The following is a 24,200-nucleotide window of genomic DNA, read 5'->3' as shown; positions in this document are numbered from 1 at the left end:
GAAGGTGAAGTTGGTAGCTACGGCTCCCAGCAGCAGCTCACTAGAAGAAAGAAAAGAACAAAAACAAAGCAAAAAATAAACGAAGGAGAGGTTTGTGTCCAGTACAATAGAGCCACCGGTACCCTGTTGTATGGCCCTGTGGCTCTACAGCGAAGGTGATGGCAGTCAGATGTGTCAAACCAAGCCTCTACCCTCCCGAAAATTTAGGGCTGCTGCACAAAACCGCCTCCGGTGCTGAGCTTTAACCTGCCCCGTCATGATATAATGACAGCCTGCGGAGGCATAATTTAGCCCTGACCTGAAGACGTCTGTTTTGAGGTTAAAAAGTCCTCCCAGCTAAACTTTATCCAACAGCAGCAATGAAAAAATGAACTTGTCTGCTATTAATTTGGGTTCCTCTCATTAAGGAAGCCATGCAGGATCCCAGCCCGGAGGGTCCATCCTTGCTTTATCCGCTGCAAGGTTTAATTGGTTTCATGGCACCGGATCCCAACAAGGATTTAAAATGATCCGGTTGCTAACAGACCTGGTTGCTTTAACCCTGAACCCCAGCACTGGAGGGACGCAGCCTCCCGACAAGGGCAATGCCCCTATTGCTGGGCAGTCACCCAGAACCGGTGCCAAAACGGGTTCTGAAGTTTGGTGACCTGAAGACCAGCCTCACCCCTGGCAATGCCCTGCCGAGAGTCAGCAGGAGCCACTGAAAAGCTCCTCCCCACCTCTCGCCGTGCCTGTGCAGAGCCAAAACCCTGCCAGTGCCAGAAAGCATTAAGGGCAGATCCTAAAATGATGGAAGCCAGTTCCATTGGGATCAGATCTGTCCTTGCTTAAGACTTCAGCTATTTCACCCTCTGGAACACACGTTGTATTTTCAGTGCAGAGCCATTTTCTTTACAGTCAAGGAGGCTTAACTTATTTCCTGGAGGCTGCTTCAACGCAGCATCACGACAACTTTCCGTAAGACATGTCAGAGAGAGAGTAGCCCAGCAGGGCACAGAACGGCACAGCAGGAGCCTGGATCTACAGCCCAAAAGCAGAAATGGAGTGTGCTCAGAGAACCCTGCTCCTGGTTAGCGTCTCCTTCAAATGAGAGTTAAGGAATAAACCTAAATTGCTTTGAAATGTTGAGTTCTTACGGCTATAAATGGCTGTTACCTGGCACTGTAAAGACCACAGGTTACAAAGCTTCCTGCAGCCTAATGCGGGCAGGTTCCGCTGGAAAAACGACATTTAAGAATCCGGATCCCACTCGACGTACTGGTAACGTGGTTTCAGGCAGCTGTTGCCAGCACTGACCAAAGGGATGAGGATTGGCAAAACCAGAGAAGGCCGTAGCCATGCTCTATTTCTGCTAGTCTCTGTTTCCGTGAGACGGGAAATAGCAGCTGGCTGCTCCAGCTCTCCTTTTAGCTGCCTTTGAGCTTGCGAAGTCATTTCAAGCCAGTGCCTGAGGACTCGTAGGTGGGGAGAAAAACAGTTTCCTGCACTGTGTTGCGTGAACTCAGAAATCGGGTAATGAAAAATGGGGAAAACGCTCAGCTCTCCTAACCTGGGGATGGGCACCGCTTCCTGCTTGGCATCTGCACGGGCCCGGCAGGGTGGGACTGTGCGGGCAGAGCCCGGAGGGATGTGCTGCACCGTCAGTGGCTCTGATACCTGTCCGGTCAGTATTAAATCCAGCGCATGGAAATGACTGGACAAATTCTGGGATTCAGATTGTGGGGTTTTTGTTTTGCTTTGGTTTGGTTTTGTTTGGGGTTTTTTTTGCCTGGTGCAGATTTCTACAGGCTTTCAAAAAAAAAATAGTAAAAATTCACACGGCGTAAGTAGAGACAAAGCTAAACAGCTGCATTCTCTTCCCCATTTTCAAATAAACTCAGGATGGAGACAGCGTGACACAGCTTTAGCACAACCTCGGAATGTTTACTACTGGTATAAGCAGGTTGCATCTCTGTGGTTAATTACTGCTGTAATCAACTGTTGTACCATGTCAAACATAAATACACTGATTAACTCAGGTTTGCACAGGGCAGAAATGGGGCTTGTATAGGGCATTTTTTCTCAAACAGCAAATGTGAATTCCCTGATTTTAAGAAATCCTCATTCATTGAACTCTATCAGGCTCGAGTCCTCAAGGTAGTTTTAATGAATGTTACCAAAATCATTCCAGTGTTTGTGGGTTTTTTTAAAGTGAATCAAACCCAAATTATTTTAATGCTGCTTATGCCTGCCTTACTCATTGACCTTACTGACTCTGCCAACCAGAGTCGGGGAGTCTCAGCAATGGAAGGAAAACTTCCAGACCAGTCCCAACCTTTCCCATCCTTAAAATGAAACGAAGCAAAGCATGTAAGCTCTGTGATGAGAAAAGCAAACTAATTGCATTCCAGGGAGGTGGAATAATCCTCCTGATGGAGAATCAAAAGCTGGGCGTGTTTTAGCATTCAAGGCACTACGGCTAATGGTAAATCTCCCAGCAGTTTCAAGCTCAGCCATGAAATCTGTACCTGGCCTGTAGATGAAGGGTTGATGCTAATGAGTGTGCAAAGAAGACCCTGAGCGTGTGCCTGCTTCCAATTTAACTGTGCCCTCCAAGGAAAGATCTAGTTCTCACAATGCAGCAGAGTAAGCTGCTTGCCCTACTGTGTTTCCTCTCAGTATTTTCACAGAATCACAGAACGTCGGGGTTGGAAGGGACCTCTGGAGATCATCTCCTCCAACCCCCGGCCACAGCAGGGTCACCCACAGCAGGGGGCACAGGAACGCGTCCAGGCGGGGTTGGGATGTCTCCAGAGACGGAGACTCCCCCACCTCTCTGGGCAGCCTGTGCCAGGGCTCTGCCACCCTCACAGCAAAGAAGTTCCTCCTCGTCTTGAGATGGAACTTCCCATGGGCAAGTTTGTGCCTGTTACCCCTTGTCCTGTCCCCGGGCACCACTGAGAAGAGCCTGGCCCCATCCTCCTGACACCCCCCCTTTCAGTATTTATCAGCGTTGATAAGATCCCCCTCAGTCATCTTTTTTTCCAGCCTGAAGAGCCCCAAATCCCTCAGCCTTTCCTCATCAGAGAGGTGTTCCAGTGCCCTCAGCATCTTGGCAGCCCACTTTGGTTTAGTGTTACTCAGTGTTGCTCTTGTGGCCTCTCAGGTTGGTAGTACAGGTAAGAAAGTTTTTACTTACGTTTGTCTGATCTCTGAAAGCTATAGCAATGTGAAGCGTAGCTCTTACCGAGTGTCAGTTGCCGCTTGTTTTGCAAAGGAAGACAGACTTCACTGGGGCTAGCTAATGGAGTCACCCAACGGTTTGGTCCGAACAGAGGAAAACCTCTCCAAAAGTTGTGTGAGGTTCAAGTTTGACCTGGTATTGCATAGCTCGGAATGAGTGGTCTGTGCTGTTAGCGTAGAGGAACTCTCACAGCATCTAGCTCTTAAAAGGCCAGCGAGTGTGTCCATGCTAGAAGCCTCGCCTCGCCTCTCTCTATCATCAGTGGAGGGAGACAGTTCCTAACTGTTTTGGGGGCTTTCACCGATTTTGGAAGGCTGTGTCATTAATCTGTTGCCATAATTAAATGGCATAAATCCTACGTAATTCATGTTTACATCATAAACATACTAAAGATGCTGGTGGTGCCGGGTCTCAACTGCGCTTCTCGGGAACTATGCTGGCATGACAACGCTGCGGGAAGCGTGAGGATGAGACAGTACACCTCAGGCCACGTCTCTCGCGTTGAGAAGGCACCTGAAGCATTTGTGCAAGCCAAACTAGGATCCTAAGCGGTGATGTACAAGAGAAATGTATTCTCTTGTTCATACCTTCCTCTTCTTTTTAGTAAATAACTCGAATTTCCCTCCCTGTGCGTAGGGCTTGAAAAGATACCAGTAAGTTTGGAGGTGGGGTGGGAGCGCCCCATAATTCTGTTTAGTGACACAATGCTGGCAGATGTAAACTTTTTATTCTTCCGTAGGACAGGTCCACTGGGGACAGCCGGAGTGCTTAACTGCTGACAGAAAAAAGGCGGCCTGTGAAAGTCATTATTACAAACCATCTCTGAGGTACAAAGCTAAAAACTGGAGAGGAGGACTGGATATTTGTGCAAAAATAGAGTACACAGCTGGGGAAATGTTAGACCTACCCGCTAATGCCAATTCTTTTTGTGAGAAAGATACCCCAGAAGTGTTTAGTTCAGTGGCGCCAGGCCGCTCTGGCAGTATCCAGTGTCACCGTGTTCAGAAAGAGAAAAGAGACTGGGTGAGCTGAACAAAAGAAAACACTTTTTTACTGTGAGGGGGGTCAAACACTGATACAGGTGGTCCAGAGCGGGTGTGGAGTCTGCATCCTTTAAGCTGTTCAAAACCTGGCCAGACGTGGTCCTGGGCACCCTGGTCTGGTTGACCTTGGAAGGTTGAATTAGGTTATCTTGAAAGGTCCCTTCCAAACTCAACGATTCTGCGAGCTGCAGCACCGGTACTAACAAGTCAATTAACAAGTACTAATTAACAAGTCAATTTCTACACTGTCACCTCTGTCTGCTTGGCCAAGGAATCCGATTAGCACGCTGTCTTACCTACAGCTATTTCTATAGGTCACCAACTAGACTTGGCAAAACATTTGACTTAAATCCAGCAATTGTATGAAAAGATCAGTGCCTTTTTGAGTTATCACCGAGATGTAATAAGAGTAGAATAAAGGTACTGGGTCAGATGAAAAAGTCCTTCCCGCTTGGTGTTCTTTCTCTTTTAGAGGTAGGTGCATAAAGAAAAATACGCTGGAACAGGGTGCACGTAGAGCAATTCTTCACGAGGTGATAAACTCCCAGTGTCTGGCACTCCAAGGTTTACTGACCTGTAGCTTCCATCTGGACCATTAGGTTTAAGAGCCACTTACGGACCCATCCTCCTGGAATTAACTTAAGCACTTTTTAAAGCCATTTATACCTTTGTCAAAGCCTCTGAAATCCCTCGGCAGTAAGTTTCATCACAAAACTGTTTGTTTAAAAAAGGAAACAAAACCCCCGCAAATCCTTCCTCCTCCTTGTGTTTTAAAGCTGCTTCCTAATCTGAGTAGGCACTCATCCTGCCCTCCCTACCTACCCCCGCCTGGAGCTGTTCTTGGCTCAGCCTGGAACAATGCGGCCGGCGGTGTTAGCACAGCCGCGTGGGAGAAACGCCGCCTCTGCTGCCAGCAGCCAGGACCATCTCTGTCCCTAGTTTTGGGCGCGTGGGCAGCAGCTCTGTGCCAAGACCCGAGGACAGAGAGGTTACAAGCGGTGTAATGACAACAACCCATCCAATATACGCAGAGATGCTTCCGGTGAAGAGGGAACAGATTCATACTGACGCCACACCATGTCATAATGACTTCTGCAACCTCATGGCACAATCCCACCGCAAAGCGTTAAAAATACAGAATAAATCTGTAACTCCATCTCTCTAGGCCACCGGCGCTCCTTATATAGGCCTTGGCTGTGACTGAAAACTGCCCTCGGGAAAGTTTTCATCGACATTAAAATTAAAACATGCAGAGTCCGTAAACTGGAGCATATTGCAAGTGAGCAAAATGCTTCATGCAGATACACTTTGCTCACCTTATTCTCCCCGTGCCTGTATAATCGCCCCAGGCCACGCGTGCACACGTGCCAGCCCACTCATTTCCCGGCTGGCGTGTACTGCAATGCCACACGGTTCCTGTGGACGCCGGCTCCCTCCTGCAGAGGTGAGATGGCCTACTGTGAAACGTTCCACGTCTGACAGCATGTGGATGAAGAGGGACCCAGAGCAGGAGCGAGCAACTCCATCTTAGATCTTACTGCGTTGGAAAGACACCGCTGCTTTGAAGGTGAGCATCAGTGAAGGGTTTTTCTTTGCCACCTCGGACCAGCTTCAAAAGTGCCAGTAGGAAGGAGAGACTCAAGCACGGTGAAGGTGCTGAGATTCACACCTTCTCGGACACAGTGCTGCCGCCACCTCTTGCTTAAACTTTAAATTGAACTCGGGAAAAACTTAGATATTTAATCACCCAGATGTGTTCCATCATCAACGGGCAGCTCCGAAGATCTATGACAAAGCACGCATCACTTGAAAGGGATCTGCAGACATGTACCTTCAAGCCCTGTTAGGTTCAAGCTATGCAATTCCCAGACTCCCTCTGGAGTCCAGCCTGCAGAGAATTGGCCTTTAATGTGTCTTTCTTTCTCCTCTGGACACGCTGGCGGATTGTGCTTCTGACAATCCTCACTTTGGCAGCAACCGGTACCGTCTTCCTTTTTGCAAGAAGCCTTCGTGGCAGCAAAGGTAAGAGATGGCTGCAGTTTATCAGCTGCTTCTGTTTCCTGCCTTTTCCTGTCCTGGACAGAGCTGGGAAGTACCACGCACTAACGGCAGATGCAGTTTATGGCCCATTCCAGGGAAACCAAACTTAAGAGCTCACAACGCAGAGAACGTCTCGGTGTTGTCGGAGCTGTGGAAACTGCTTCCCAGCTGCTTTGTTAATGCTTTGAGGGGGAGGGGGACACACGGTAGAACTGAACACACACATCAAAGCTATTTTGGAATGAATTACTGTACGTGTCCTGCTAATAAGGTCCTTTGACTTCAAAACCTGCCACGCTACATCCTTGTTCTCCATCCCTAGATCCCCTGCTGTGATTGGAGATCCTTCCCGTTTCCGTTTTCTCTCTTGCTCAGTTGCCAAAAGGTTTACACGCAGAGGTGCCAGCGTCGTAACGGTAAGACAGGGCTGCCAGCCCCATTTTACAGCTGTTTAAAGAAGCCAGCAGACAGAATACTTTTTCGAGTCAAGAGACAAACTGAAGACACTTAGTTTCAGCCAACGGCTGGTAAAATTTAAAAATTAAACCCTTGCCTGCACATAACCTATGCTGTGGAGCCGAAAATTCAGATGCGGGTGTAAATTTGACAGTGCTACTGGTCATTGACGATGCATCCAAGGGCGTATTTGGATCAGTTGCTGGAAAAGTTCCAGTTAAGGAGTACGGTGATTTTGCCGTTGGAGCTGGGGCACTAGGAACGCCGGCAATGCCCGTAGGCTGAACAGACCGGGGGCCGGGGAGGGTGTTAGAAGTTTCCTATGACTTGCTAGAGTTTTCTATCACAGATTTATAAAACTCCCTTATATTGCACACTGCCAGCAGCAAGTATTGCAACTCGTACTGGCTGCTCCCACTTGTGTGACAAGTCCCAGAGCACCGGGAAGCAGTTTCATGCCAATAACGCGCTCTTTGTGTGACAGAGGCACTCCTTCCTCAGCTAGCTTGAAGACAAGTGCCTTGTCTTCAAATGACATATTTTACTGTTATGTCGGAATTTTATTTTTGTTTTAACTCTCATTGGCTCGTTTTGGATTCAAGATTAATCCAGCTTCAGAATAATCTGTTTGGTGAGCAAGCCTGGCAGCTTTAGAACAGGGGCTACACCTCAGCATACGGCCATCCCTTCATTACAACTGAGCCACGATCTCTGCTGAAGCCTCTGATCGCTGGTAAGACAGAAAGCAATTATTGCAGTCTGTACGCTAAAACCAACCCAAATACAAAAAATGGAAGTTCCAAAGTCTTTTATTGTAGCCCTTGAATGGCTGAACTGCCCTCCAGGGGGACGGAGTACGCATCATCCCAAAAACGACATAGGATGGAGAGAATCATGAACCGCGGAGAACGTGTTCATTTGACAAGATCCTTCACATACTTCCAGCCTTCCACAGTGTATTCACAGGCCCTGGTGGGAGCTACAGACAAGGCAGACATGACTGTCTGCACTCCTGCAAGGAAAGCAGAGAAGAATTATCCCAAGAAGAGCATCGTTCAAGCCAAATTTCCTAACGTTCTGCTAGCACTGTAGATCTCTTTAAACACGGAGAGAAAAATCTAGCTCTATCTCAGAAGCTTTCAAACACCCCGAGGCCTGAATGATCCTTGGTTCAAGTACACCTTTATTGTTTCAGTAGCGTTTGTGCCACAGAGAAGTTCCAACTTCGGGACCAGGATAAGGGACAGACAATTACAAGGCTGAAACAAAGAAGTGAACTAAGTTCTGTTTTATTTCTGGCCTTGCCACAGGCTTCATGGGTGATGTTGGACGTGTCACAATATTTGTGGACCATGTTTCCCCACAATTACACGAAGACTTTTTCCTGCACCCTAAAAACTATAAATTCATACCACGCTTTGGCCTTCAAACAAGATCTCTAAAACTCTTGCAAAAATGGGAGTACTTATCCCTCCTGAAAAATCAGAGGCTGAGTTCAGATATACTAGCATCTGCAGAGTTTACAAACTCTTCAGTCTTTAACCAAAGGTTCACCTTTCTCAAGGATAAGTCACCATTTACTTCTACGCTCTCGTTTCCCCGATCACTACCAGTGGTGACGAACTCACTGGCGCAAAAACTCTTATTTATTGTGGGGGCCACAGGCCTTCCCCAAATGCTTCACTGAAACTTTCAGTCTCAGATTCTAGGATAGCATAGGCATGCCCGTCTTGAGGCAGCCAGCTTCGCAGGCAGAAGAAACACCAGCTCCTCTGCTTAGGAAAGGCAGAGAGGTTTGTGGGCACACATCCTCCTCCTTATTTCACAGTTGGAACAACAAGGAATTAAGTCCAAAGTCACCAGTGCCAATGCTCCTTCCACCAGACTGCAACATCTATCACCTCCTTCTCCGTCACTCAGTTTAGGAGGACAGGATTGAGACAAGACCAGTATAAGCTACGCCACACTTGGCCCCTTGCTCCTTTCACAGTTTGGTGAGAAGTTATTTTACCTTTATTCCAGGAATCAGAGGGGGAAAAGTCAAATTTTGGAGTGGGTGGGAGCTAGAAAGAGAGACAGAGAGAGAAAATATCAGCATTTGAGGGGTTTCACTTATAACAGGATTCCCATCACCTTGGAAAAAGCCTTTTGACCTCAGATTTCAAAGATACTTACATGCCTACCCTCCGTAAGTCTCAAAAGGGATCAGACACGAGGCTTAAAGTCTGTACTTTGCTCTTTCCCGCAGTATAAAGTAGGGGCAGAAGGTAGTACTTATCATTTGGGTGCTCCCGAAAAATCACCTCCACAGCTGTCTCCTTACAGTTAGGTATTAGTTTAGCATAGTCTCTAACATGAAAAATGCTTTTCAAACTTTCAGCAAAGGCTTCTCCTGTTCTGAGGATTTTAAAAACTAAGAACTACTGAAAGAGAAGGGCCTCTTCAGGCAATTTAAATTCAACTGGACAAACTGTTAGCAGCTTGAGAAATTGGGAGGAGAATCTTCTCATTACTTTTTCAAAAGCATGTAGGATCCTTCAAAAGAGGCTTAGGAATACCACTACATAGTGAAGCATCTGCCAGAGCATGCGTGCAATCCCTTCCTTGAACCCTGCAGAGGATTAGTTACCCCTTCTTCTTTGAAATAACATCTCTGAGCAATGTCTTTCCCCTGAATTTAAAATTTTATCCTCCTTCCATTCTAATCCTCTTCAAAATATTCTCAATGTGAAATCCAGTTTCAACAGCAAAACTCCCGCCGCCATCACTGGAACCAGAATATCACCCCGGTGCTTTCTCCTCCTCCTTCAGAGGACGTGTTTGTTTCGCTGCCTGTGTTCACCTGCGCAGCCCTTACCTCCCAGCCTAAGTAACTTGTCCACTCTTGGATAGCTGGAGGCAGCGCTGCTTGAGCTTTTCTGAGAGCTTCGGCACCTTGCGTGCCACTGCCCAGCAGTCCCTGGTCATACGCCATGTATACGGCAGCTCCAGCCAGGCTTCCTTTAATGACAAACCTGAAAGAATCAAAAGCAGCAACAGTTCAGTTCACCTTATGACTATGAATGCCCCAGTTCTGGGCTCCCCGGTTCCAGAAGGACAGGGAACTGCTGGAGAGGGGACAGCAAAGGGCTGCCAAGATGCTGAGGGCACTGGAACACCTCTCTGAGGAGGAAAGGCTGAGGGATTTGGGGCTTTTTAGTCTTAGATCTTTAGATCTTATCAATGCTGATAAATACTGAAAGGGGGGGTGTCAGGAGGATGGGGCCAGGCTCTTCTCAGTGGTGCCCGGGGACAGGACAAGGGGTAACGGGCACAAACTTGCCCATGGGAAGTTCCATCTCAAGACGAGGAGGAACTTCTTTGCTGTGAGGGTGGCAGAGCCCTGGCACAGGCTGCCCAGAGAGGTGGGGGAGTCTCCGTCTCTGGAGACATCCCAACCCCGCCTGGACGCGTTCCTGTGCCACCTGCTTTGGGTGACCCTGCTGTGGCCGGGGGTTGGAGGAGATGATCTCCAGAGGTCCCTTCCAACCCCGACATTCTGTGATCTCTCTCGGTAGGTTGTAACCACTAAAGGGAGGGTATCAATAAAGAAATACAAGGATCACAAATACTCTACCTTATTACAGACAAAAAGCAGCAGAAAAATACCTAGCTACCTTCCGTTTCCTCCTAGACCAACCATTCCCTGTCAGCCCCTTGAAACCATAACCATTCACATCGTATCAGTGGCAGTTTTCAAGAAAAAATAAGAAAGTGTCAAACACCCCAGAGTATGTGCCGCTTCTTAAAGTCTGAGAATCACTGGCATGTACCTTTGATAAAAGGAACTAAAGGATTTTGCAGTCCGCAAGGCATCCGTGTTAATGATGTGGTTCTTGCTGTCTTGTTAATAAGTAATCTGATTACTCTGACAGACACCAATGTCTTGCTAAGCTCATTACAGTCCAGTTAACACCTAGCCATGCCTGTTCCTACATTGCCTAGGCTGTTACAGTTTTCCAGCAGACTGCATAGTGTGCAAACACCACGTACCGCCGTAGCGGCAACCTGCAAAATGGGAGACTGGAAGTGAATATCTGACCTTTTACTTTTTCGTTAGAGGTAAGAGATCTGGGGAGACTGACTTTTACAAATGCACAGGGCAAGAGTTTTTTCCCCTTTAAAAACAAAAAAAAAACAAACAAACAAACAAAAAAAAAAAAAAAACCAAACACAAAGCTATTGCACACCTGGGTGGGGGGGAAACAACCAAAAACTTGCCAGCGAGCAGCACTGCAGCGGCTGAACGTAGGACAGACACAGCCGTTGCGAGAGGCAACAGAGAACCAATATTGAAATCCACGTTTCAACAAGTATTTTGGGGGAAAAGGGATTTCGCAGGGCAGGATTTCCCACTCGCTCCCAAAACCGACCTCCGCGCCGCGTCCCCCGTCCCCCCGCGGCGCGGGCCGTGCCCGGCTCGGGGCGTTCCCTCAGCGAACGCCCTTGGGCGGCGACCCCGGTTGTACTCTCCGTAGTCGCGCTGGCCGCCGGAGGGCCGCCGGGCTGCCGCCAGAAGAAGGCAGGCCGCCGGGCCACCATCAGAAAGCCGCCGGGCTGCCGCCAGAAGGCCGCCGGGCCTGTGGGGACGCTCACGGAAGCCGGCGGCCGCGACCGGCGCGGGGGCAGGGGAGGCCAAGGGCGCCGCGCGGCGGGGCCAGGGGCCGGCGGGGCCGGGGAGCGGGGCCGGCCGCGGGGGAGCGGGGCCGGGCGGGCGGGCGGGCGAGCAGCCGCGCCGAGCTGTGCGGGCAGGGGAGCGCGGCGGCTCGGGGACTCACTTGACGGCGGGCAAGAGCCGGGCGGCCATGACTGCGGCGGGGGAGGGCCGGTGACGCGGCCGGGGGAGGGCGGCGGCCCCGCGGTCCCGCCTCCCGCCCGGCGCGGCCGTTGCCATGGCAGCCGGGCCGGTTTCCCCGCCGCCGGGCGCGGGGGCCAGCCAGCCTGTAAGCGGGACCCCCGCCGGGCCGCCGCACGCCGGTAGCCGGCGCCTTGGAGCTCTGCCGGGTGCTCAGCCCCGCCGCTCCTGACAGACCCGGGCCCTCAGCGCCGCCTCTCCGCTCCCCGGCCGCGCCGCGAGAAGCGCCGCGTATCCTGAGGTACGGCTTCTTGCGGTTAACGTTATCGGCGATCAGCAGAACAGTTCTTTGACGAATTAAGCGTTCTGTAAGACTAGACGTGAGGTTTTTTTCTCCCGCGGAGCGAGGAGAAATCGTGGTGGGTAGAGGCCGACTGAGTTCAGGGCGCTGTGGGCGCTGCCAGTGAGATCTTTTCCTCAGAATCAGATGTATTCTTTCTCTCTTTATTTCTGTGTTCCTTTTTTTGTTTTGTTTTGGTTTGGTTTGTGGTGGTTTTGTTTTTAAACAATGCTGCTAACCCTTTAGTCTTTGTACACGCTTCCATTAAATTTGGCCAGTTCGTGCCGTGCGTGCCTGTGGTGTTTGGAAACCGTCACGATTCTCAGTGCTGGCGTCTGTTTCTCAATTTTTTGTCTTAATCCCGAGAAAAATCCCGTCAGGTTCGAAAGAGAACATATTTGTTGTTTTATCCCCCTTTAAACAAATATTAGGTGGTCTGAACTGCTGATATTCAGCTGACCTGGATCCCCCGTTCGTAATAGGGGAGTAGAAATAGATACGAGTGGTGTCGTCAAATCACATTATGCTCTTAACTTAAAACCCTTGAGTTCTAAATCTACCTGCCAGTTGCTCAACTTCAAGTATACCTACCGTATTATCTCAGAACCTTCCAGCTACTGGAGTTCATACTTGTTGCCGTTTTTCCCTTTTATTTGCTTCAGGCCCCAGTCCTGCAAAGACTTCTGCCCATGATCGTCTTTGTACCCGGGGTAATACTGTTAATTTAATTGTCTCGCTAAGTATTAGCCATGTCCTGATATGCTCTGTCCCCCCCCCAAAAAAAAAAAGAACAAACCTAGTTTTAAATATTTTGCAGAACCGTGGAAGCTAATGAAGTGAATTTTGCAGAAGACAGCTTCTGGAACTACTGCAAACTTTCTTTTTTTAATTCCTGCTGTATTCACTGTATCTAACTGCTTCTGGCTGCCAAAGAACTTGTGAAGACACAGAAACTTAGAAAATATAGAGAAATTCTACTGGCAAGTGATGCTCAGCTTGTTAAGTGAATGTTATTAATATCAGTGAGTTTCGGTACTGACTTAAATTATGATTTTTCCTCTTGCAGGACAAATTCTAAAGAAGGAGAAGTACAGAAATAAGTGCCTCACCTTTTTCCCTGCCTTGTAGACCATTTTACGTAGGACAGGCATGTATAATTCCTAAAGCATGGAAAAGTACATCTAAACGCAATTTGTCAGCGCGATTTGATATCGGTTTTAAATTTTTGCCGACAGCTGCAGATAATATATTCTTTTGGAAAAGAGATAATAATTTAATTAATTTTGCTGTTCAGATGTGATGTATTTTTACATCAAATAGATCTGTGAGATTCTGAAGTAGAAAGCAGCAATATAAAATGCAGAAGGCTTTTACTGTAAAACTGGACTTTCAAGTCGTGGTTTAAATCAGGAATTGGTGCTGACTCCACAGGTTTCTGTGGAGTGTTCTATTAGGGACAGACATTTTAAAAATAATTCCCCGAGTCCACTTCATTTGAGACTGTCTGTCCTGGAGCAAATGAAAGGCTGAGAAAACGGTAGTTGAGCAAGGCAGGAGGATAGATGGGATGATTTTTTGAGCTTTCTCCAGACCTGTTTTCTGGCCTTTTTTGATCCCTTCCTCTCGTGCGAGAGCAGATTTAATTCTCTTCAGGCCTGCAGCTTTACATGTTTCATTCTGACAAAGTTAATTCCTCTGAGCAGGGACGTGTGCTGCTCGGCACAGCCAAGCCCTAGTCCTTCTTGGCAAATGCAAACCGTTTGCAGGACGGTGGTGTTCACTCCCCTTCAGCAGGGGAGCAGCAGCTTCTTTGCAGCTTCCTCTCAAAGCGTTGATCGCCCTTGACCTCTCTGTCTTTCATTCTTGACAAAGGTGACTTTGGCTCCCGGTGGGGAGACTTCTCAGGTGGGGTCTCAGTTCTACACAGCACCTCTCTTCTGTGCAGGACAAAAATGCAGGACTTTACATGCCTCTTGCAGGTTGGCTTCCAGCATCAGAGGAAGGAGATTACAGTACTTTGGCTGGAGTCGTCAGCTTCAAGACTTCACTTCGTTCTTCATAACTTGGAGGGATATGAAGCCGATTGGGAAAGTGCTTTGTGCTACAGGGATCATAGCTGGGCTCCTAGCTTTCTTCTGGAAAGACCCGTTTAACGCAGGTAGGTTTACCAGGGGGGTCATTCCAAACTGGAATATAAGTCACCTAAGAGAAGAGGTTGAATTTCCAAATTCCGACTAGCGGTCTCGTTCTTGCCCGTAGTCTTGCCAGAGTTGGTGGCCCCAAAACAATGCTTCACTCCCAGAAATAAAGAGAATCTTGAAACACAGAGGAACACAAAATGGTCAGACAGCATTTACAAGGGATCCTGCTGTCTGTGTGGGGAAAAGATGACATGTGCTTTGCCAGTGCCTTTCTTTTTTTTTGTCATTTTGATTGCAAACTCCTTGGGGTCAAGAACCACCTCTATAGATGTGCAGCGCCCAGCACAAGAGGGCTGACATGTCTCCAAGCTGATGGCGAAGAGTAAATGATATGCGGGAGGCAGGAGGCCCAGAGACTGGTTTAAGTTGTACAGCTTTTTGTAACGTGAAAACCAACTTCATCCTTGAAAAATAATTGTCTAGAAGCCCAGGCAAAGGGCATGTGACTCAACTGGCATGCTTGATTATATCCTTAATCCCTAGGCATAATGGCCACAGCAAACATGCAGTAATACAATGATGCACCTCTTAGGCAGTTGGGCCTGCGGATTGTTCCATGGCCACTCAGCCATGCCGGTTGCACGCTTTTATCCGTTATCCAACTCCATGGAAGAATGCTGAGCGAGGGGAGGAGGGATGGGAATGGTGGAGCAAGTCTTGGCTGTTTGGTTTCTAGCACGCTAGCTGCTGTCTGAGAGAAGTGGGTCAGACCGAGCCTCCTGCTCCGTGACTGCAGTGTGAACCTGGGGGTTGTTGGGATGGAGGAGGGAACTGGCTGTTGCATGTTAGTGGAGCGATGCCGAGCTGACCGCCGTGCTCTGGAGCTTGTTGAGCTGGCCAAGCTTTCCTGTGAGCCAGGCCAAAACACATCAGTATAGCTTGATACTTGACATCAGGTGCCTGATGACTAACCTTTTTGCTGTCAGCACCTGTCAGAATGGAAAAATAGCTCATTCTTCAAAGATTAGATGATTTTTGTTTATTTCCGGTCTAGTAGGCATTGGAAGGTATTGTTAATGTCATGGCTTCTCAGGTCAGTCCTGCCTCTTCTAGTTTTGGGGAAGCATCAAGACTTGAGTACTTAACACACACTTTTCTAGTTTAGAGCTCTGCCAGTGGTTTAAGGGCAGCTCCTCTGCTGCTTCCTTCACTTCTCTATCTTTTATTCTTTTCCCATAAATAAGAGAGCTTGTCTGGTGCCCGTGTTCTCCTGACTGGAGCCAGTGCTGGGATTGGGGAGCAGATGGCCTATCATTACGCCAGATTTGGTGCTGAAATTGTTTTGACTGCTAGGAGGGAAGCTGTGCTGCAGAAGGTAAGAACTTCCTTCTGTGACGGAAAACATAAGACATTTGGACTTTTACCAAAAAACCCAAGAACTTAATTGTCAGCGTGATGAGTTTTCCTTCAGAACTGTTGTTGAGCAAAACCCGCTTAGTTACTTTCGAAATTCTTTCTACTTATGTGGAAAGATGGAACATGCCAGTGATATGTTTTAAGCCTGATTTTCTGGCGGTGTCCTGTGCCATTCTTCTCTGTAACTGATCTCCTGGATGGGCTGCTTCGTATTGCCCTGCACCAGTGCCTGCTGCAATATGCCCAGTTTTTCTTAAGAGAAGGCAGTAACACTGCATCCTGGGGAGGTGTAACGCCGAAGGGACCTTGGCCTGGACAGGAAGATGGATATACGCTGCCTGAACTTCTTACTACCTCAGCATTTACATGAAGCTGCGTCAGGGGAAGTTCGGATTGGACATTAGGAAAATGTTCTTCACTGAGAGGGTGGTCAGTCACTGGGACAGGCTCCCCAGGGAGAAGCGGTCCTGGCACCAAGCCTGTCAGAGTTCAGGGAGCATCTGGATGATGCTCTTAGCGATACGGCTTAGTTTTAGCCAGTCCTGCAAGGAGCGGGGACTTGGACCCGATGACCCTGATGGGTCCCTTCCAGCTCAAGATACTCTATGATTCTATGAACTACAATTCCTGTGTGATTTTGTGCAGCTTTTCAGAGTCCAGACAGTTCTATTTGCAGGTGTTTTGTTAAAGACTCAAACCTTTTCGTAGGTTAATTAATTTTTGACCAGCTCAAATAGATGAGACTCCTTTATATGCAGTTTATAAACTGGGACAATATTTAGAGAAGGTCTCTTATACTGTGGGGATGGGTGACTTGCAAGGAAAGTTCTTCACTATGAAATGGCGCAAAAGGAGAGTTGAGGACAGTGAGCGTAAGGATAGTTCCTAATGCTTGGAAAGCATTATTTCAGCAAATAGCTAAACTGTGTGTCGTTACTGTGCGCCTTAACGTATGCAACATGGCAAAGGAACTATGAAAGATGAATACTGCTAGAGCCTTACCAGGTGTTTTGGAACAAAAAGAGCTTAATGTAAAGCATAACCCTTATTCCAGAGGAGTTCTCCTGAAGAAGACCGTCTTTTTCGGGTGAATCTTCATCCTTTTCCAAGGTAGATTGAATCTGCATCCTGATGAGTTACCTCTGTTTAACTGTCTGGTTAAACAAAGTCTGGATGCAAAATGAGCTCTCTGGGGTCTGAATAGTCGTAGATTTAAAATTTAAGATTAAAGTGTCTCTTTCCAGAATTGACCCTCACTGACTGTAGTGTGGGGAAAAACTGTGCCTTACGGTGCCTTTATTTCTGTTCTTTTCTTCCCATTCCATATTGATTAATCTTTTTGTGTGCTTGTGTGTTCTTTTTCAAGGTGATGGAGAAATGCCTGACACTCGGAGCAAAGAAAATATTTTATATCCCTGCAGATATGTCTTCCCCTTCAGAGCCTGAAAAGGTGGTTCAGTTTGCTGTCCAAAAGCTGGGTAAGCAGAAGAAAAATGAAATATTGAGGAGAGAGAACAAAGTTTGCTTCTCACTCCAGTTTATACCATGTTCCTTTTTTCAAGAAAGGTTTAGATCACACCTGGCCTGGTCACCCTTCAGAGATTATCGTGCTCAAGCTACGTCGTGCTTCATACTGGCCTGCAAGTTTTATGCAACTGATCAGAGACGAGCCTGATGACACAGTTGTTATCCTGGCTCCTATGGCCCTGCCAGTCTCATCTCCTCTCTGATAAGCCTGGAGTTGAAAGATGTGGGTTTCTGTAATTTACCTGAGTGCAGGGGGCTGTGAAAGGAGCGGTATCTTTGGCTTTTCAGATGTTCGCTGCTTGCCTGGTCAGAACCAGGTGAGCGGAGCAATGAGAAGGGGTTCTGATTCTGATCTCAGTTCAGTCTTGACCATCTCTTTGGCTTTCAGGTGGATAGACAGTTCTCATTCCGGTAGGAGCTTCCAGCTTCAGTTTCACCATGTTTCTCATTGAGGGGGATGTTTAGGACAGGAAGGTGCCGGGTTTCTAAATACCTATCTTGGCCTTTCATGGGGAGGGCATGTGTTTTGCTAGAGGAGAAAAGCATGCAGGAAGTACTTCACAGTGCTTCACTAAAGCCACATCCCGTAGCACAGCTGCAGAACCTTCCCTCTCACGGGTACCACGTGTACACGCGTTTGCTTTACGTGAGCGAGTACCAGCTGCACACAGCCAACCCTGAACATAGCACCTTGTGTTGAGAGAGACACAAACTGGGAGGTCTGAAACCGGTGACCTGCCCGTGTAGCAAAGCTCTGCCCAAGACTGTATAGAAGGGGAACGTGGTCTTATTTTAACCAGAACTGATTCACTCTGCTCCCACTCTCATGCGTTCGCATTCAGTCATTCTTTAATACTCACAAGCAACAAGATGCGTGTGACCAAGAACCTTGGCCATCACTTGTGGTGATACGAAGGACAAGGGATGCCCGCTGTTGAGTCTTCATCGTGTCTTCTGGGTTCTTGGTGGGTGACCGTGTGCTGCTTTTTGACTGTCTTTGGTGCCCTGTAGGAGTTAAATGATTATGATCTTTTGCTTCTCCATCATGTCTCATTTGGGTCAGACTGTCATTAAGCAGCATCTTCTATTATACTCACTATCCTTTTGTCCATTATTTGAGTGTCTTAATTACTTCATTATACTCTTGGTTTTCCTGATGTGGGTGTCTTAAGAAGCTGTTTGTAAGTGTGCTGTGATCTGGATGACCTGCCAGTCCAGCAGCTATCAACTCATACCTTTCTTTTAAACCTTCTGCCGTTTCTGCTGATGCTTTTGCGCATATACAGTCCCATATCAATCATAATTTTTCTGTTACAAATTTGTATACTTATAACTTTGAAAATAGAGTGTACCACCAGAACTGAGTTCCAAGTCTGCATGACCCTGAAACAACGTTTCGGAGAGCTGCTGTCAAAGGACAGCTTTCCTTCCAATTCCAGCCTCGAGGAGCAGGCAGAGCCGCTCTCAGATGGACATATTTCATGTATCTTCACGGTAAAGCACTTTCCAGCCTTCTGACAGAGTGGCTGGTTGGTTCAGCCCTCCTGCTGGCATTTCTGAGTTCCTTGGTTACCAGTTAGGGGGTGGCTCCTTTGTTTGACTGCTTTTTCTCCTATCCGCAGGGGGACTGGATTACCTGGTGTTGAACCACATTGGTGTCACCCGTTTCCAGATGTGGTCTGGAGATGTGGCGTACACCCGCTGGCTCATGCAGGTGAGGTTTCTCAGCAGGAAGAGCTCACCTGGAATTGGGTCAGTCTGGCTTCTCCTGGGGCAGCTTTGGAAGCTCAAAAGCAAATTCAAATCTATGGCAATGGTTGAGAACAAACCTTTTATTTCATTCATGTTTCAAGTCAAATGATTTGGAGGCTTTGTTACTATGCAGGTATTTGCTCAGGTTTTGTGTATGTGTGCAGAGGAATGTCTGGGGAGAATTTCGCTTCCTTCTGTCTTATCTCCCGCTAGCACAGGACGGTTAGGGATGGATGGGTAGTTATGAGCAGTTGTGCAATGTATGTCTAATTTAAGAATGCCAATAGGTGAGGAGGAAGCTCCTCGATTTCCTACTAATCTAGAGCAAGTGCACGTCATCGCAGAGCACAATAGGGTTGTTTGAAATGGTGTTTGCCGTTTGAGTCTCTGCTCACAGATTCAGCTTGTCCTGTAGAATCACCTTGGTACCAGGTTTTGGACCATGGAGATGAAGAGCTGTTTTCTTGATTCAGTCGGGTGGGTCATATTAGCTCTATTTCATGTTTGAGGAGCCTGTTTGCTGGAGCGTAGGGAACTTGGGGTCATAGGTAAGATATTTCTTACAAGTTAGCGAGCAGTCAGGCTCAGAAGAGATGCTGTTACGGTTGTGGTGTTGTGTTGTAGTCTGAGCTCAGTCAAGAGAAACTTAAAAGGGGACCAAATTGAGACACTACTGGCATCCTTGTTGCTGTAGGGATTGCAGAGTAAAGAATGGCGTATAGAGAAATCAGGGACAGCTAATTGTCTTTTGTCAAGAAATCTGGGTGTTAAAGCCCAGGAATAACCTTTGCTCTGACTCGTCTCCATTGCTTTTTCTGGAATCTGAAGGACTCGTGGATGCCATGTTTGTCCCCATCCTCACAGAGACGATTCTTTTTGCTCGCTGTTTGAAAAAGCAAATCCAAGCCATGCTCCTTTCCATTTCTGACCACTGTATTTGGTTTCTAGCTTATGCTGACCTTCTCTCCAAACCCTCTTGCTTCTTCATGTCTACTTGTATCATTGCAGGTGAATTTCTTCAGCTATGTGGCGCTTGCAACAGCAGCTCTTCCCACCCTGGAGAAGAATAAAGGCTCTCTGGTGGTTGTTTCTTCCCTCACAGGTTAGTGTCTTTAACCGGCGTAAGTGCTGGCCTTGTGGAAACAATGGTTCCCAGCATGTCATGTTTCTCTGTGTCCTTCAACCCCAACCTCTCAGCACGTTTTCACAGAATCATAGAATGGTTTGGGTTGGAAGGGACCTTAAAGATCATCTAGTTCCAACCCCCTGCCCTGGGCAGGGACACCTCCCACCAGCCCAGGCTGCTCCAAGCCCCGTCCAGCCTGGCCTTGAACCCCTCCAGGGACGGGGCAGCCACAGCTTCTCTGGGCAACCTGGGCCAGGGGCTCACCCCCCTCACAGCAAACAATTTCTTCCTAATATCCAATCTAAATCTCCCCTCCTTCAGTCTGAAACCGTTCCCCCTCGTCCTGTCATTACAGTCCCTGCTCCAGAGTCCCTCCCCATCCTTCCTGGAGCCCCTTTAGGGACTGGAAGGGGCTGGAAGGTCTCCCTGGAGCCTTCTCTTCTCCAGGCTGAACCCCCCCAGCTGTCTCAGCCTGTCCTCACAGCAGAGGTGCTCCAGCCCTCAGATCATCTTTGTGGCCCTCTGCTGGACCCGTTCCAACAGGTCCATGTCCTTTTTGTTTTTTTCAGGCTGTGTGTTTTATAGTAGCAAGCAGGATGGTGGCTGGCTGGCCTTCTTGTTTTCTGGAAGACCTTCTCTATGTTGCACCATTTTACATTCCCTTGGAACCTTGCTCTTCACTCACCATGTGCCCAGATCTGCTTGTTTGGTTCCTGTCCCTCACAGCCAAGCCCATCTCTCCTGCATTTCTGACACAGCGTTAAGACCATCCTGCCGCATTAAGGCTTTCTGGCTTTGGCCAGCCTGAATAGGAGGCTGCTGACTACCTGCACCTACCACACAGGGTGGAGGTAGGAGAAAGTCTTCAGTGTGGACTCAAGGGAGCTGCGTCACCGTACACAGGTCCAGACTATGGCTCATCCCTGCCTTGTGATGTGCATTGGTGTCAGGGAAATGTCATGGCCAGTTGCACCAGCATGTGCCCCAGTCCATGTGCTTGCATGTGGCGGGGGAGGGCAAGGCTGCAGGTAGACCATCGCACTGGGCTTTCTAGCCCAGCACGTGACCTGGTTACTGTGTGAGTTAAAAGAAATTTCCTCCCCTTAGCCACATATGTGGTGGCTTTTGTGCTGAGATGTGCTCACAGAAAGTGGTGTAATTTTCTAAGTGCCTGCATGTGACTAGAAATAGAGGGAAACTCACCTGAACAGAACATGAGTTGATGCGGGATGGCAAAGCCTCTCTCTTTGCCCAGATTCCCTCTCAGTGGCACCATCCTCCTTACAGCCACTTCCCTGGCATTTTCCATTCTCTCCTTTTCCTTTCCAGGGAGAATACCCACGCCCTTCACCACTTCATATTCTGCCACCAAGTTTGCACTGGATGGATTCTTCAGCTCGCTGCGCCATGAACTCATCATGCAGAAGAGAAACATCTCTATCACGCTGTGCATCCTGGGCCTGATTGATACCGATTCAGCATTAGCCAACACCAGGTGTGTATTTGGAGGGGGATGTAGGAGTCTGGGAAGGGAGTGTGTCTGCAGGAACACGGCTCTTCTTGAAAGCATGCAAAAAAATGCACCACAGCTGTGTTTAAGATGGTTCTTTACAATGTAAAAAGTTCTTTACAAAAGTTCTTTACAAAAAAGTTCTTTACACGGAGGGTGGTGAGACACTGGCCCAGGTTGCCCAGAGAGGGGGTGGAGGCCCCATCCCTGGAGACATTCAAGGCCAGGCTGGATGAGGCTCTGAGCGACCTGATCTAGTTCAAGCTGTCCCTGCTCAGTGCAGGGGGTTGGACGGGATGGCCTTCAGAGGTCCCTTCCGACCCAACACATTCCATGATTCTATGGTGTGTGCATCTGTTTGGATGTGCAAGAAAACTAATGGGAAGAGTGCATCAGCTTGGGTGCAGCAAGGGGCTTGTGCATGTCCACCTCAGCGTGGTGCAACATGAGCATGCAGAACCCTGTGGTGGTCAGTCTGCACAGTGAAGACCACACCAAGGGCTGACTGGCTCTGAGTTACTCTCTGATTATTTCCTTCCAGGGGCAAAGTGCACCTAACTGCTTCTCCTGCTCCTGAAGCTGCCCTTGCCATCATCCGAGGGGGTGCCATGCAGGTGCAGGAGGTTTTCTACCCATGGTGGGTGCAGCACATGTGCTGTCTTTGGGTTTTGCTCCCCTGTGACCGGAACCAGGTTTTACAGAGTTACTACAACTACAGCAGTCCTTAGGGAATGCCCACTCTCAGCCTCCTCTCCCATCCTTCATCCCTTCTAATCCCATTCCCCGTCCCACCAAGCATCCCATTCAACCACTGGTGTCAAGCTCTTTTCCTAAGACTCGTCTTGGTCTTCCTCTCATCCTGCTTCTGCTATTTCTACCCATCAGTCAGAGATCTTCCCTACTCTTGCTCTGCCTTAGCCCTCCACCCATCTCCCCTCCTGCAGCCTCACCTGGCTGTTTTTACTCCAGTCTTCTCTAAGCTCCGGCTTTAACCTGTCTTCCCAGGACGTCCTGGAACGTCTGAACATTCCTGGGACATCCTGCTCCACTGCTTCATTGTTTTGTGGATTCTGTGAACCTTCTGGCTTCCTACACATAGAATTTTAATCTCTTATTTTAATTAAACTTTTTTTTTTTTAGTGTGTTGGTGTTACGTGTTGGTGCGTCGTCTGTGAAGGCAGGCTGGTGACCTGGCTTCTGGGAGCACAGGCCTGTTGGCAGGTGTTTACTGACTGCACAGGACCTGTCAAATCAGCTCTTCCTTGCTGGAAATGCCAAGATGGGTTGATGATTCCTGCACTGAAGGAAGAAGGTAGAGGGAATTCTCCCCTAACGTTATTCCTATGGATATGTGTCATGGCTTCTAAGTTCTAGCAGCCAAGAAAAAGCAGTCTCTGCTTGAATCCTCCTGGGCTGGGAGGAATAAAAGATCCCGTGTGGGCTCCTTGGTGGCAGAGAGGATGGTTATTTTGTGTGGTGTTCCCGTCCGCAATGCATGAATCTTGAAGGAATTCTAAGTGCCTTTGAAAGCTGAACATATTGTAGAAACCGCTTAACAGGTTTGGAATTTATTGGAACAGCCTATTGCTTAAAAACCAGGTTTGTCTAGGGGATACAGAACTAAAATGGAGTGTGCAGAGCCTTGCCAGTCGTAGTCTTTCTTCAATTGTAGCTGGTCTTTTCCAAGGAGTGAAAAAAAGCAAGTTGAGGGGTACATTCTGGCTGGTGAGAGGCTGCTTCCTGGGAAAGGGTCACTGCGTGCCCCACTCCTCCTTTGCTCGGTTGGCAGCGAGGTGCTAGACTAAGTACGTGCCTGTTCCGAGCTAAATATAAAATCTTGGGTGCCTGCAAGAGATGTCACTGCAGCTTCAGTTCTTATTCTTGTTAGCGGGAATAGTGTGTGGCACTTTTAGTCCTAAGTACATTTTATTCACATCATAGGAAGAGGCACCGAGTGTCTTCTTTCCTCTGTCCTTGCCGTTGACTGGATGTTGACATGACAAAGCTTTCTACGGAGCTGCATGGAAATAAGAACTCACCGCAATTCACAAACTCTGGCATTTGAACTCACCTTTCTAAAACAGCCACCTGCTCGCTTCTCGTGACAGTTTGCAGTACGCGCCTTGGCTCAGTCGCTGCAGAACTGTGTTGGTGCAGGGGCAAGGAGGCATCAAAACCTGAGGTTGTCCCAGGCTGCATTCTCTGCTCCTGTTCTGCTTTTCTCCAGCACCATTGAACAGGGGTTTCCAAGCAGAAGAAAGGCCCAGGGAAACTGCTGTTTTTAAAGAAGGGGGGCTGAACCATGGCCATGGCAGATGGTGTCGGTTCTCTACCAACCCCAAGCATGTTCCTCAACTTCAGGGCAGAGATAAGGAGTCTGGGCATTTGCTTTCCTTTTTCCTGGTTCCGTGCATAGCATCAGGTGGGCTGGGCTCTGGCTCTCGATGGATTGATTGATTTCCGATTGATTTCCATCAAGGTGCTGTTGAGAGAACCAGTTTTGTTCTCCCGGGTGTGAACAGAGTACGCAGGAATTCTTAAAAAGCTCTCTGGTACCTGCACGCAGGAGCTGTGACCAGTTTGCGTTTGGCTCTGCTGGAGCTCGGCTGCTGAACTCGTGCGTTGCAGTTGGGCTAATGTAAATTCGCGTTTTGGGGCTCATATGCTGAAGACTGGCATAAAAGTCCACAGACACTGCGGTGGTGAGAGCAAGGCAGGGTGCTGTTCTGGAGAACTCGGGCTCTGTCACCCGCCCCCTGTGAAACGCTTTTTAACTGACTGAAGAGACGATT

At 48.3% G+C, this 24,200-nt stretch overlaps 2 protein-coding genes across 14 annotated transcripts; one reads left to right on the top strand and one right to left on the bottom strand.

Annotated features, from left to right (window-relative positions):
* Positions 1–7,555: 7,555 nt before the first annotated feature.
* On the bottom strand, positions 7,556–11,710 carry MICOS13 (mitochondrial contact site and cristae organizing system subunit 13). The gene is made up of 4 exons (XM_063357783.1): positions 11,580–11,710; positions 9,620–9,776; positions 8,774–8,825; positions 7,556–7,774 (listed from the first exon to the last, which is right to left on the bottom strand). The coding sequence occupies exons 1-4, from the start codon at positions 11,693–11,695 to the stop codon at positions 7,677–7,679; spliced, it is 423 nt and encodes a 140-aa protein (XP_063213853.1). The 5' UTR covers positions 11,696–11,710; the 3' UTR covers positions 7,556–7,676.
* On the top strand, positions 10,223–24,155 carry HSD11B1L (hydroxysteroid 11-beta dehydrogenase 1 like). 13 transcript variants are annotated; one of them, XR_010073907.1, is made up of 10 exons: positions 11,590–11,897; positions 13,916–14,094; positions 15,322–15,452; positions 16,860–16,971; positions 18,643–18,734; positions 19,781–19,874; positions 21,228–21,393; positions 21,950–22,045; positions 22,549–22,720; positions 23,350–24,155. XR_010073907.1 is itself a non-coding variant. In XM_063357771.1 (9 exons), exons 2-9 carry the CDS (start codon positions 14,010–14,012, stop codon positions 22,595–22,597), a joined length of 825 nt encoding a protein of 274 aa, XP_063213841.1. In that variant the 5' UTR covers positions 11,590–11,897; positions 13,916–14,009; the 3' UTR covers positions 22,598–24,155. The 13 variants fall into 13 exon arrangements, 9 of the variants coding, with proteins under 9 accessions (XP_063213840.1, XP_063213841.1, XP_063213842.1 ...); XM_063357771.1 differs by having other exon boundaries at positions 22,549–24,155; XM_063357772.1 differs by lacking the exons at positions 22,549–22,720; positions 23,350–24,155 and adding an exon at positions 22,414–22,548.
* The last annotated feature ends 45 nt before the right edge of the window (positions 24,156–24,200 follow it).

This window comes from Chroicocephalus ridibundus, chromosome 22, assembly GCF_963924245.1.
Source record: "Chroicocephalus ridibundus chromosome 22, bChrRid1.1, whole genome shotgun sequence".
NCBI lineage: Eukaryota > Metazoa > Chordata > Aves > Charadriiformes > Laridae > Chroicocephalus > Chroicocephalus ridibundus.
The sequence above is the reverse complement of the archived record's forward strand: the minus strand, read 5'-3'. Positions and strand labels throughout refer to the sequence as shown.